The sequence below is a fragment of the Colobus angolensis genome, unplaced genomic scaffold (genome assembly GCF_000951035.1).
Source record: "Colobus angolensis palliatus isolate OR3802 unplaced genomic scaffold, Cang.pa_1.0 Scaffold190, whole genome shotgun sequence".
NCBI classification, from domain to species: Eukaryota; Metazoa; Chordata; class Mammalia; order Primates; family Cercopithecidae; genus Colobus; species Colobus angolensis.
This window is the reverse complement of record NW_012115044.1, coordinates 2,854,193-2,868,675: the sequence shown is the minus strand read 5'-3', so window position 1 is coordinate 2,868,675 and position 14,483 is coordinate 2,854,193. Positions and strand designations below refer to the sequence as shown.

Below are 14,483 nucleotides of genomic sequence, written 5' to 3'. Positions count from 1 at the left end.
CAACCCTGATGGAAGCACTGTGTGGGCAGCAGGGTGCTCTGCTGACCAAGCCAGTCCAGAGAATAACAGGCAGCTGGTGAGCCTCTGCCAGCCAGCGGCAGCAGCAGGTAGAGACCCAGAGCCAGAGCCCCTGAAGAGTTAGCGATTATTCATCTTCATTGGTGTGTCAGCGCATTTTCAGCCGTATCCACCACAGTGATGAGCTGACTTTTCACACAGTGTCAACTTGCAGTCACATGCATACATATACTTCCCCACTCTCTATTCAAATACTGATCTCCAGAGGGGTCAAAATCATGGAATGAGAGTATAAGAATACATTGCATTCATAGTAATTTTTCCCCGAGCTGGTGGAAGCATTCCTTTCTCATTCATCTAGTTCTCCACATATTCTAGCACTGTGTCTGTCAAAGATCCACACTACCTCAGTCGGTATAACCAAGTAATGCCCTGTATATCTTTTTCTTCATCCTTGGGCTAAGCATTACCTTATCTAATGTTTTGAATACATTAATCCAATGGCACAATGTATGAGCAAGGATTCGGCTCCCTAGTCTTTTGTCAGACAGGGGGATATGCATGACATGGATGAAAACTTGGACTTCAAGTGATGCCAAGACAAGTTCCACCATCTGTATAAGTAACATAACAGACTGTGTTTCCAGACTGATAACTAAAATTCACCCACAAAGGTGACAGGTGTATCTTGTTTCATGCTCTTGTTGAGTTAGATTTAAAATAACGGACATGGAGGAAGAAAGGGTGATGGGTGATAATTTAAATGTTGTCACTTCTTATTAAGTGAGTGCAATGTACTCTGCAGTATGCACTGTGCTAAATGTTTCACATACATGATCTGATTTTTAAAAATTATATTTTTGTGTCAGAAATGGGTCTTCCTATGTTGCCCAGGCTGGAGTGCAGTGGCTATTCATAGGCATGATTCCACTGCTGATGAGCATAGGAGTTTTGATCTGCTCCATTTCTGACCTGGGCCAGTTCGACCCTCCTTAGGCAACCTGTTGGTCCCCAACTTCTGGGAGGCCACCTTATGAAATTTAGTGCAACACCCAACCAGCATAGCACACTGCAGCCCTGAACTCCTGAGCTAAAGCAATCTTCCCACTTCAGCCTCCTGAGTAGCTAGGACTACAGGCATGCATCACAACAACCCTGCTATGTACTTGTGTTTCTCCAGTACATAGAAAAGTTAAGTGACCAGTGCAACTAAGTAAGGCTGAGCTTGAGATTTAAATTCATGTAGTCTATTTCGAGAGTCCAGGCCCTAAATCAACACATTATCTGCATTTGTGTATGTGGGCATAAATATTAGGAGATATATCTTGTAAGTTAGGAAGTGAGCAGAATCTATTTGTTTTTCTCCTTTTTTCACTCAACGAGGTCTTTCCACTGTCTTTATACTGCTCCATCCCTTCCCACCCAATGGCACTGCTTGTGTTGCCTCCCACTTCCGTTTTCATTAACCCCCAGTAGCCTGCTACCACCAGGTTAGTTCAGTGATTGACTTCTCTTTGGCATGCTGACATTCTCAGTGAATATTCCAGCCTAGTAGTCAGCGTTTGTTCTAGGAGGAGAATAAGGAGGAGAATTTTCCCACACATTAAAGAACAATCTCACTGATTGATTACCTTGTGCCTTAGAGAAATGCATGGATTATAAAGGTCTTTTGAGGCTTTTGAGTACAAAAGAATAAAAATACAAAAAAAAAAAAAAAAATCTACACTGGGCTTTGCTGCATCCACGTGTAGGAGGTGTTTTTAATTTTCTTTTTAAACTTTAAAATATCATTAAGTTGTAAAGCCGTAGTTGACTACATTTCAAGTACTACCAGAGTAATCCAGCGCTAGAGGGAGTCTTTATAATGAGGGCCTCCCCGTTTTCTTTAAAAAGCATTTTGTTATCGGAAAGACTTGCTGTTTAAACATACAGCATTTGATGATGCTAGTAAAGACTTGGCAAAGCCTAGGCCAAACACAGTGGGTCAAGCCCGTAATCCCAGCTGAGGCTGAGGAGGGTGGATTTCTTGAGTTCAGGAGTTCGAGACCAGCCTGGGCAACATGGCAAAACCCCATCTCTACCAAAACTACAAAAAAATTATCCAGGTATGGTGGCGTGCACCCGTGGTCCCACCTACTCAGGAAGCTGAAGTGGGAGGATTGTTTGAGCCTGGGAGGCAGAAGGCAGTGAGCCAAGATCAGGCCACTGCACTCTAACCCGGTTAACAGAGTGAAGATTTGGCAAAGCGTTTTAACCAGCTACTTTAAGATGCCACACAATAAAACAGCTTGAGCTGCTATTTACCGACATGTAGTTTGAAACACTAGATGCAAACTCCTTAAATGCGTTCTCTGTGGATACATTTCTCCTCCCCTCGCCCACCCACTTAGCAGGTAAGAAACCAAAGCTCAGAGTTAAGAGACCTTGCTAAGAGCCATATCATATAGTACTAGCACCGACCTTATAGTTCTGTTCCCACTATCTATCTCCCAATCAGCTGCTAAGCATGTTATCCTCCTCAAGTAGCAGCAGCCAAAGGAGAAGTGCATAGCACCGAGGGTTCTGCCCTCCCTTACTTTTGAAAATCAAAAGTTGGAAAATTTCTTTTTCTTTATAAAGTGGTATTTACTTCACTTTCCACTCTTACAGGATCCTGCAAACCCTAGCATAAAACAGCAGCAGAAAAATGCTCAAAGAATAAGAATGAAAACTGGGAAAGAGAAGCATCTAAGGAAAGATATGTGAATAGGATGGAATTAAGAGAAAGAGAACAACTAATGGGGCGTGATAGGCCTAAGACGACGATAACAAGGTGGAGCTAAGATGGTGATAATAAGCTGAGAAGCAGTTGAAAGGCACTGAAAGGAGGGTGGGTGAGATGGTTTAGCAATATAAATGGTCATGTGGAAATAAGGGCAGAGTGCATTTACCCAGCTGTGAACAGCATGATGAGAAAATACTAAACTGAGTCATTTAAGCAGTCTGAATAATAATAGTAATAACAAAAATAAAATTCAGTAGAAAGAGTATAATATGGGACAGTGGTCTCCAACTGCTACATAAATGCTAAAAGCAGTTTAGCTATTTATTTGCAAAGCTGGAAACTTAATACCAAATAACCAATGGAGGCTTAAACCATTTTTCTACTTGACACTTGTGTAACTAACATACAATTGTTAGTTGTTGCTGTTGACCTGCTTCATCTTAATGGACTTAGGAAACTTTCATATTTAAGTGACAACTTCAGCCAAGTTAGAGAAAAGCTGACTCTGCAAGGAGACTGAGTTTTCTCAGTGTCCGGATGTATCCAGTGCCCAAAGTCCAGGTAAAATCTACTCTTTTTAAGCATATGGCACAAGATGATAGGCTATCAGATTTGAATATGCACATATGCTTTTCTCATTGTGGTTTTGATTTTTGTTGATTTTCATTTTCCATTGGTCTTTATTTAATCAAGCTGCTAGGAGAAACACAGAAAAGTGTGCGATAATTATGTTACACTATCATATAATTTTGGAGTTAGCAAACAATACATCATATCTCTAATATTCCATTCTATATTTCTGAAAGAGCCTCAGAAGAGGATTTAAGCTTAGGTCTTTCATGAGATAAATGAAGGCCACCCTAAATTCTGAACTCTGTCAGCACATTCTACTTATAGCCAGTAGCTTATGTATGGGACTATCAGATACTTTTAAGCTAAGATCTCAGTGTTCAAAAGAAAAGTACTTCTTATTATACTCAACAGGATGTATCACCAAGCAAATTTGATTGGTTGATCAAATTTCAGGTGAGATTGTATTATAAAAAGAGGGGGAATTAAGGAATAGACTAAAAATAAAATTATATCATGCTAAGAAATGTAGTACCTTGACATTACTCCTCTACTTGGTATCAGTAATGTGGAAGTAAAAACCTGAGGGAAAAGTTGAGCTAGTATTGCCCACAGTAAATTCTTCAAATGCTTGGCTAAAACTGATGTGAACTATAGGGCTTGGAGAGAGGAAAGAAATCTGTAGCTGACACATGTTCATCTGTCATGAGCTAAAGAGACGAGAACCAAGACCAAGATGTATCACCTGAATTTGATCACGATTATAAACACCCTCAACTTCAACTCTCTAAAAGATCTAAAATCTTGATGGTGGGTTTTTTCCAGTAGGATTCTGTATGTACGGTTGCCACAATCTGATATTGTCCTCCTACACTAGCTAAACTTTTTAAATGCTCTGCATTTTTAATTTTGTTAATACATTTCTTTGATAGTTTAATATTAATAGGAAGTACAGAGAAATGTTTTGTGAGAGATATGATCCTGTAAGCATGGAAATTCATCTGTTGTATAATTGTTTGAATAACTAAACATGAGAAAAATATATATATATATAATATTTAAAATCTCCATGATGATTACTATTTTTTCCCCTTTAGAACGTGTTTTACCCACAATCCCCCACCCCATTCAAGGTCAGTATGATTTTTATCACTGTAGCTCTCTTCCTGGGTCATTCTCCATCACCTTTAACATGCAAAACACACAAAGGGGGGAAAACACATTCATAAAATTCACATACAGTGTAAATCATTTTTTTCCCTTAAACCTTTTTAGAAAAGCCAATTAGTTGCTTCCAACACCAGTTGAATAGGCATGGAACAAGACTATTATCTGACTCATCTTCAAACTGGTCAGTAGCTGTGAAGGCAATACTAAACTCAGCAAGCAATTTTTTCCTACAGTCAATATTTATTACAAGTAACTAGGAACTCACCTATTTGGGACACAGCCAGTTAAATTCTCTAGCCACAAAAATACCGATTCTCTGACTGACTACCCTCATGGTTGAAAGTCTATACAATCCAAATCTGAAGTCATTGGTATTACTTGTAAAAATTAATGTATATGCTGCTAAATGTTAATCAACTCAACCGGATTATAACAAAGATGTTATTTTTTCTTAAAATCATGGCCAGTTCATGGGTTTTTTTCTGTCCTTTTAAATATACCTGTCTTAGAAAACACAAATGGAAAAACAAGATAATCATTCTGAATTCCTTTTCATAAACTTTCTATGCACTTAAATTAAATTTTGCCTCCTACATTGTATTTAGATGCAAGGTGCAGGCACAACTTTCTAGCTTAAGGCTATTTAAAGGGAAACTGGCAAATAAAACAATATAAAAAATCTGAAATGAAACCAACCTACCATTGAAATTAAATTCCAGAAAAGTGATTTGCAAATAGCACTCAAAGACCTGAGAAAAAACGGAAACTAGGCCATGCGGGGCCTAGCGTGGAAAAAATAAATCCAATTAAGCAAGATTATCATACACACTATAAAGGCAATGTGCTCAGAATTAAAGGTAGAAGGCTGCTGTTTTATAAGTTTGAAGATGAATCATGTTTCATTAACATTTGTCCAAACTATAAATTCTTGCAAACTTGTGTGTAGATATTCAGTGTCAATAATGCAATGTTTTGCATGTATATGCATTCACATATGCAAATGTATTTTAATTATTTTTGAACTAAGGATTACAAGGTTTCAAGGATCAACAAGACAGCTTAATAAGGGTTATTATCAAATTTTAAAAAGAGGACAAACTATTTTTAGTGTGAAAGCTTAGAACTCTGTTGAATTAAAAAAAAAAAAAAACTTTCCTAAAACAATGAAATCTGTTTCTAATCCAGCCACTAAAAATAAGACTGTTAAAATGTGCCTGTTTTTCAGACTCGACATGATACTTACTGTTAATGGAAAATATCCCATTTTGAATTCCTGACATGCCACAATTATTTTAACACATTTATGTTCTAGTGTTGCTGCAGAGATTGACACCACTTTATCATGTTGCCATCTTGCAAATATCCTGATACGAAAAACACACACATATGCATTTGTACCATTGGATAGCATTTTCAAAGAGGTCATGCCCCATCTGAGATGAGCTTTGTATAGTATCACTGTGACTCTAGTTATCCTTTGTGAGAGCAGTTCTGCAGCCACCAACTCAAATATTTATCTGATCACGCATTATGATATATGTAACTTTAAACAAAGTGAAGCCAGACACCGTTCACAAAGGGCAGCTGTCGGATACTGAAAAACAGTCTGGACTAGGGATGGAGCATGAGGGATTTTGTTGAACTTCGTATTTCCCACAAACTGAACTGTTGATTGGAGAATGACCCTAGTTTGATTTTTACATTGTAGGTAGACTGTAGTTAGCTTTCTTAGATTCGATAGTTTTTAGAGAATATAGTTTATCTTATACTAATACTTTGGTCCTCTGCTAGTGGAAATTGAAAAGCTGTTCATTAAGACTTGGGATGGCTGGCGTGAGAGTTTGCTATACAAAGATAGTCCCCTCTTAAGTTTTCTGTTCTTTACAAGGACTTTAACTTCCTAGGGATTGAATCACTTTTCTTCTCGTCTTTCCAATCGAGGTTAACCCAAGTGAAATGCAGCTTCCCATTGAAAGAAATACTAACAATAGGATGCTTAAGCCTTTTTATGATGCCAATTAAGTACCCAAATATCTATGAGAAGCATGCCTCACTGTGGTCATAGCTATAATGCAAGGTATCTTCATTTAATTGAATATCATATATTGTCACTATCTTTGTGAACTCTTAAATTTCATTCCTAAAATATCAATTGTCTCTTAGAAATTGGTTGATGTAAAATAGCCTAAAATTTTTGAGACAATTAATTTCCTTAAGGTGTTTTGAAAGTGGGTGTTTCAAAAGTTACAAAGATTTTTTTTCTGCCTTCCCGTTATAAAAAGGAGAACTTTCTTTCCTAATTTCCAACCTCACAAAGATATATGTTTCATTTCAGCTGCTTTATTGTTAATATCTCTCACTGGAGGATCTTCCCTCCTATCCCCACTTTACATGGCTCATCAAACTGACTGGGGATGCACAGCAGAGTCGCAGGAATGCAGTCCTAAACCCCTTCAAGCTGTGATTAAACAAAAACAAGGCTCAATAAATCAAATGCATTTCCCTTGGGTTTCCTTCATCATATTGCTTGATTTTCTGCAGCGATAATAATAATACTGGAATTCCACCAATGGGTAATTTATATTGGCTGTGGCCAATCAGAAATTTCCGAATGTCCTTCCCCCATCTGCCAAAAACAAAACAAAATATAAAACCAGTTTGCTTCCCTGCTCCTTCGTTTAAAAGATGTAAATAAAATAGTGTTTTATCCTTGATCTGTTTCTGATAGGTGTTTTCTTCCATTAATTTTAATTTAGCTTTATTTATTCTGAAATGAGTCCTGAATTGCATAAATTTGCATAAATACCTCCGACTATATTGCTGCAGAAAACCCACTGAATTGCAAAATGAGGAAAGAGTCAGCTCTCAATGTCTGGGGGAACTTTTCTCACTTTGTGAGGCTGACATTGTTTCCTGAGGTTTCTGGGTACTGAGCAATGGTACTAGGTTTCTGGGTACTAGGCACAATGATCAGTTTACTTGTGCCTAGCTCTTCTTCATAATGGAAGTGCACCCAGAGACGCTCTCACATTGAGGACCATAGGTTCAGAATGAAGTGTTGAAACCGCCTCCGAAAATTAAAAAGAAGTGAAACAAGGGGCAAGGACAAGGGCAAACAACCGTTTTGTTTATGGAACGCTCAAGCGAAAAATTCCCTTGAGCGTGGGGCTCTCTGGACTCAATCAGCCTATCCCTTTCTGATCACTGCCACTTTGAAACAAAACCAAACAAATTCTGGAATGTGTCTCACTTGTTTGCCTCCCATCTGATTATTTATCCCAAGTGAACAGCCTTTCCATTCACTAACCCTGTGTGGCAAGTGGGTTTGGGAAATGTTGAGATTATCTTCCAGGTTCAGGCATGGCACCGGGTTTGTTCACAGCTGCTTGCCATTCCATCCCTGTTTTTCCATTGATCAAATGCATTGCACATGGCTGGGTTTGCATGATTAATACAGCTGTCCAAAGCTTTTTCAGAAAACAAAACAAACCCCCCCTCCAAAAATTAAAGTTTCGAAAGAAATTAAAATCCAAACCACAAACAAGCGAGGCTTGCAGAAATCTGAAGTCGGCCTGGCATGTCTTCTCCCTAAGGGAGACTGATGTTCCTACAGGCAGGCCTGGCATCAGAGCAGCTATATCCTAGCTACAGTCAGAGGAGTGGGTACACCCGCCCTCACCTGGCATTCCCAGTAATAGGTTCTTGAAATCAAATTCCAAAAAGATGAGAGGTAAAATGGGAGAAAAATTTTGAACATATCCCATGCTGTGAAGATCACTGAATAATTTCCAATTTCATTTATTTTCTGTAGAATACCATCCTTACTATTAAAAAGAAAAAGTTTCTTTTCAGCTCCTTAATACAACAGTATTTTTCTTTGTTTAATAATGGTAATAATAATAATAACAATAGTTAACATACATAATGGCCTTCTAATGTACCATTAGAGTTTTAAGGGCTTTCGCCTGTATTAACTCCCAAAACCCTGACAAAGAGACATGCAACTTTCTCCCACACTTTTTAATGATCAAAGGACACCTAAATTTCAACCTACCCCTTATTGCACCCAGGCACATAAACAAATCTATAGTATATTAATAATCACCCTTATGTATACATTTATGATCATTAGATACGCATCTTTCCAATGAATTTTAAATGTTCATGTAATTTGTTTTATGTATTACAATGCTTATAACACTCAGTTACTTTAACGTCTACACAGTTTTACAAAATCTATTTTCAATATGCTTAGCACAGTGAGCACACACTTATGCCCAAGTTACACAGATTTATATGAAAGCATTCATCTTTTTAAAACATGAGCAGAGCTATCTGGCATCGGCATATCTAATTTCACACACTTATTCAGGTTGATTTACATATATACCTCTATTAATCATGGATAATTACTAGCATTGTTCCTGTAATTCAGTGTTTCCAACTGTGAAATGGGAAAGAAATTATATTTTTCATGCCTACAAGCTCAAAGTGGTATTTTAAATAATATACAAAAGAGAGCTTCAAGTTCCTAGAAAGAAGGCATATTGAATTTAAAATAATCATATTCAGATACACGTGTCCTATAATTTTTAAAAGCACTGATATTGGCAAGTATACTCATATCATATTGCACGAACATAAGCTAGATATAAGTTCAATGTGCTCTTATTATATTTTGATGTATTATGGATTCTAAGGATTTCTGAAATCCCCCACTGCTAAAGTTTTAATGTAGAAGCATCCTAAGGCCAAATAAAAAATATTTTTCATTGTTTTCTTACCAATATCATAATATTACATTTAAGAAGAGCTGCAAAACTGCACAGTTCCTTGTTGTGTGGCACACACATATACACTCACACACTTTCAGCGGATGCCCTTCATACATATTACCACATAACTGCCAAACCATCAGCCTAAAGGACCTGCCCTTTTTGCTGGTCAAGGGTATAAAGTATGTCCTAGGAAGGATTTCCCTTCTTAAATACTTCTCTCCGTCCCACTGGCTAGCAGAAACAAGGATTTTGTTTCTACAAATAGAATTTAGGCAGCCATGTCAACACCAATTTACAACAAAATGATTGGCTCTGATTAATACACATGAAAATTATTGAGTTGACCTTCATACCTCATTCCCTGGCTCCTTTATGGGAACAATAGTCTGATTTCCTTCTGATTTTCTTTACTGGTTAGAGACTCAAGTGAGATAACTGTACCAATATTTCATGTGGAATCAACAGTTCACTCATCAATCCAATGATTTTGACACCGTGTAATAGGTGAGCTTTTCTCCCCATTTCTATGTCTTATCTCCCCCCACCTCTTTACTCTTCCTTCTACTCTGTTTCCTAAACTGTTGTTCTCTCCCCTGCTAAAAGTTTCTATCAAGAATAAATCCAAAATTTATTCACATCATTATTTAAATGTTCAACAAGGGCTTGGAAGTGTTATTTCTCTCAAAATTTACATTTAGCTTCAAGCTAAATGACTAAAAATCCTACAGAGTCAATTTAAAGATAGGAGAATGTTTAGTCCGAGAACTCCTTCCTAATGCCTTTTCCTGCTTTTCGGCTCTGGATCTGCCTATACCAGTCAGCCTTTCCTGGTGATCTCCCTGTCCTTAATGCCTTGCTGTGCTATGTAGATGTCTAGAGCCAGCAGGGATTTGAAAATAAGTATATTTTTTTTCAAAAAATCCAAGCTTCCACTAAATTTTAATTTGACAGAAATATTGCTCTTCTATGAGCTTTATAGAAAAAAAAATATTTCAAAGTAACAGTTACATTGGGGATTAGGTTTAAGTAATCGGCAGTCTTGTCTTTTTAATTAAAAGGAATAAAGCTGCCTAAGAAGAGCTCAATGAGATTTGCAGCAGAAAATGTTGGCATGCTGCCCCAAAGGGTGAGAAGACCAGGATCGTGATGGACAGAAAACTGACATAGGCTCCTCTGGTCTTTAGAGTGCACGGCAGCACTGCTTGCTCTCGAGTCTACCTCATGTGCCAGTTAGCATAAGCATAGCAGTCAACTGTGAGAAACATTGCTGTGTGTAGACAGGAAGGAAGTCCTTCCTTTGGGAACTGAGTTCTGGGTTCAGAGACTCTATGGAGCGAAAGTCCTTTTTAAAAAGTGATAGTACATAGAGGAAACAAACAAAAAAACAACAGCAAAGAAACTCCTCCAAGTATTAAATCATCAAGACAGTCCCAGCCCCTGAAAAATGTCTTATCATAACCCAAAAAGTATAAACCTTAATTTTAATCTGTTCCTTGGCTCCTTTCTCTACATTTTCCACCATATCTACCAGGCATTACCTATGCATGTTCTCTTTGACATCTTTCAAACAAAACCAAAGAAAAAGTTTTGATAGTATTGACATTCACTTCTAAACACTGATTACTAGCCATGCAAGCACCACTAAGCCATTATCCCATCTATCTGCAGAAAGCATCAACTTCTGAAGAGGCAAGATACAAATTAAGCTTAGTAACAATTTCCCTTATACAGTCATTCCAGCCTCATGATATTCTTTCATCATCACAAGTTATTTGTAGGTATTAAACTAAACAAGCACCTTTATGGGGGAAAAAAATCAGTGTAAGAGATCCCACCTTACACCTCCCCTTGTATACTGCTGTGAAGAAACACACCTGCCAAGTAAGAACACAGCATGGCATAATGAGTTTGGAATTCCAATTTAAGGTTTTCCTACATACTAAGATGTATGATGGGAGTAGGCAGACTACTCACTAGGACTCCACAGAGAATGTCAGCTTATATCCACCACAGATCAGTGGGGGAGAGACCTTACAAGTCATTTATCATGCTTCCTAATTGGACCCTGGGGAGCCAAGCACTGCCATAGTTTACTCTACAGTTTCGCTTATCACTGAGCTGATTGTAAGAGAAAATGCTTCCCACATCTCTGTAACACATATGTATGATTAGCACCCAGACATTACCACTAACATAGTATCTTTACTGTCAATCACAGCTAATAGTTCATTCTACTTTTTATCTGCCCCATACTCGCAGTAAAGATTCTGATTTAAGCACCCACCTTCTAAATCTCGGAATCTCAGTATGACTTTTTTTAACAGCCTAAAAAGCCTAAATAGACATTAGGGGGCAATAGTAGCATCTTGTAGGGAAAAAAAAGCAGTAGAAGGTAGCCATACCTTGGCCGAGTGTCCATTCTGTTTACCCTCCCATGCTCTTTAGCTCACACAGCAGCAAGCATTCCCAGCCATGTTTTATGTTGGAAACTTGCTTGGCCATTCTACAATGGTTTTTCAACTCTACGTGTGGGTTTTGTATGAGTTGGAAGCTGGGGATGTTTGGAGAGCAGAAATAGCTAGAAATAAAACAAACCAAACAAAATGAAACCAAGCAGTAACTTGCACTTCTCTGTTGAATTGCAAGCTAGAGTAACTTGGGAAATGTGTTTTCTTTTCCTCCCTTGAGTTCCAGAACACAGGTAAGTTTATCGCTGACAGCTGTTAAGTGCAGCACTGCTAAAAGAAAACAACAACAAAAAGACGGAATGATCCCATTCATTGGAGACTGGTCTTCCGTTGGGGGATCAATCTTCCCATTCTAACTCGTAAATAGTAGGATTTTTTGTTCTGTATTTAGAGGTACTCTCCACTTGCTCTTGCCTTTGCTTTGTAGAGTTTCTTTTAGAGGTCGCGTTTTCTTTTCATTATGATTTCTGATCATTAGGAGCACAAGAAAGAGGTTTCATTCTTGATAAGCAGTTAAAACTCATTTTTTGGCACAGATTGAGTTAACATGACATGCTCCATATCTAGATGACACCATTCATTTACTCAAAGAAATATCTTAGTATTTGCTCTGAGCTGGGTTTTGGGGATGACAAAGGAGAATGAAGCAGGTACAGCTTCTGCACTACGAGGGTTTACAGATCAAATGGAGAAGAAGCACTTAATGAACTAAGCAACCACAGTAAACTTTAAGTCCATGTAAAGATAACTATGAGGTGTTTGGGGAGAACAAACCAGGGCACATTAGCTAGTCTGGGCTGGTCAGGGAAGACTTCCGGGTCAAAGTGAAGTTTAAAAGACAGAAAGAGGAGAATCCGGGGAAGAGAAGGACAACCCAGTACCTGTAAAGGTCCAGAATCCAGAAAGAACTTAACTCACATGGATCCACTATAAAGCCTAATACATTTTTTAAATCTAGAAAAATAATAGTTTTTACCTAATAGTTTATTCTCTCTTGCATCTGGCCTGTTTACAAAAAGAAATAAACAGGATAAACCTAGTAGAGTTAAAGGTGAGGAATTTCTATAATTAACAACAATATATGTACACTTCAGAATAGCTAGAATACTTCAAATATTTCTAGCAAAAAGAAAATATAAATATTTAAGGTGATGGATATCCCAATTACACTGATTTGATCTTTATACCTTATATGAATATATCAAGTTTTTTTAAAAAAAAAGATAATTTCTAGAAAAATACAAATAAAGATTAGAGATTGGGCATTTTCACCTGTATTACACTCAGGACCAGGAAGAGCACTTGTGGGCTTAATTGTATAGACACACATTGATATTATGTACTGTGTGGCAGGTAGCAGTATTTAGGTTAAGCTTTCTGGAGGATACTGATAGCCTGTTATCTAGCAGAATGTCTAGAGAAAACTTGCAGCCTTTCAGTAAGGAGGTTTGATGGTAGGTTTTTATTTTTAGTTGTAGAAATAGGTTGTAAGGAGCCATCAGTATTTTCAGAGAGTTGCACAAGAACCTGGTTATACTGTTATATTTGGAGTCACTGACATAGCAGGAGTTATAGATAACCAAACTTGTTATTGAAGCATTCTGGAACTCCAAGGAATAATGTTGCTGGAAGTAGTCCAAAGCAGAACTACATTTACCAAGTTCTTCACTGCAGTGGTTAGTGCAATAGAGTTAGGTCCAAGGGTGCCTCAGAGCATACCAATATTTTTTAATCCCTTATCTCCTTATTTCCAGGAGCTTTAAAAACCCTGGGAAATCTCACAAACTCACTTGTTATCTTTGCATTCAAATTCTGCAGGCCAGTTACCTCGTTTCATGGTATTTGAATGGTTCTGATTTTAACACATACAAAATCAAAATGCACATTACATTGATTAAAGATGGTCTTGCATGCCTTAGGATTTTGAATGTAAAATGCATTCTAAAATAAATCAGAAATTCACAATTTGGGGCTGGAAAATAGAAAGTAAGGAGTAAGACCAGAAAGAATGTAAATCTCTGGAGACCTATCCGAACCTGTATTTTTACTCTTTCTTACCAAATCAGATACATGAAAGTACAAAAGACTTTAGAGTATACATAAAGTTTATGTTTCAACAACTAAGTAGAATAAACAACTAAGTAGATTTAGATTCGGAAGCTAGTTCTTTTTTTTTTTTTTTTTTTTTTTTTTGAGACAGCGTCTCACCCTGTCACCCAGACTGGAGTGCAATGACTCAATGGTGTGATCTCTGCTCACTGCAACCTCCGCCTCCTGGGTTCAAGCGATTCTCCTGCCTCAGCCTCCCGAGTAGCTGGGACTATAGGCGCCCGCCACCACGCCCACCTAATTTTTTGTATCTTTAGTACAGACGGGTTTTCACCATGTTGGCCAGGCTGGTCTCGAACTCCTGACCTCGTGATCCGCACGCCTCGGCCTCTCAAAGTGCTGGGATTACAGGTGTAAGCCATGGCAACTGGCCTGGAATATAGTTCTTTATTAAATGAGTTGGCTGGTCTCTTAATTACAAAGGTCAAAGGGCCAGGTTGCACCCATAGACAAGTGCCAAGGTGCATTTTAGGCACAAGAGCAGAGAAACCTGTTTCTTCTTTAAGACAGAAACTGCATGTGTAGTCCTAAGTACCTTACTGACAGCTGATCCAAATAAATTTACTCCTGGGATTTCTAATCTTATACATATTTTCAGGTGGCATA

At 37.9% G+C, this 14,483-nt stretch overlaps 1 protein-coding gene across 3 annotated transcripts in view; it reads left to right on the top strand.

Moving 5' to 3' along the window:
• LSAMP (limbic system-associated membrane protein) overlaps window positions 1-14,483 on the top strand; it is a 673,240-nt gene that overhangs the window by 636,718 nt on the left and 22,039 nt on the right. For 2 of the 3 annotated variants that reach the window (XM_011940607.1, XM_011940608.1), the window contains one exon: window positions 4,450-4,485. The exons of the other annotated variant lie outside the window; for it this stretch is intronic. In XM_011940607.1, coding sequence (XP_011795997.1) covers window positions 4,450-4,485 — 36 coding nt within the window. The remainder of the gene's footprint in view (window positions 1-4,449; window positions 4,486-14,483) is intronic. 3 annotated transcript variants of the gene reach the window in all.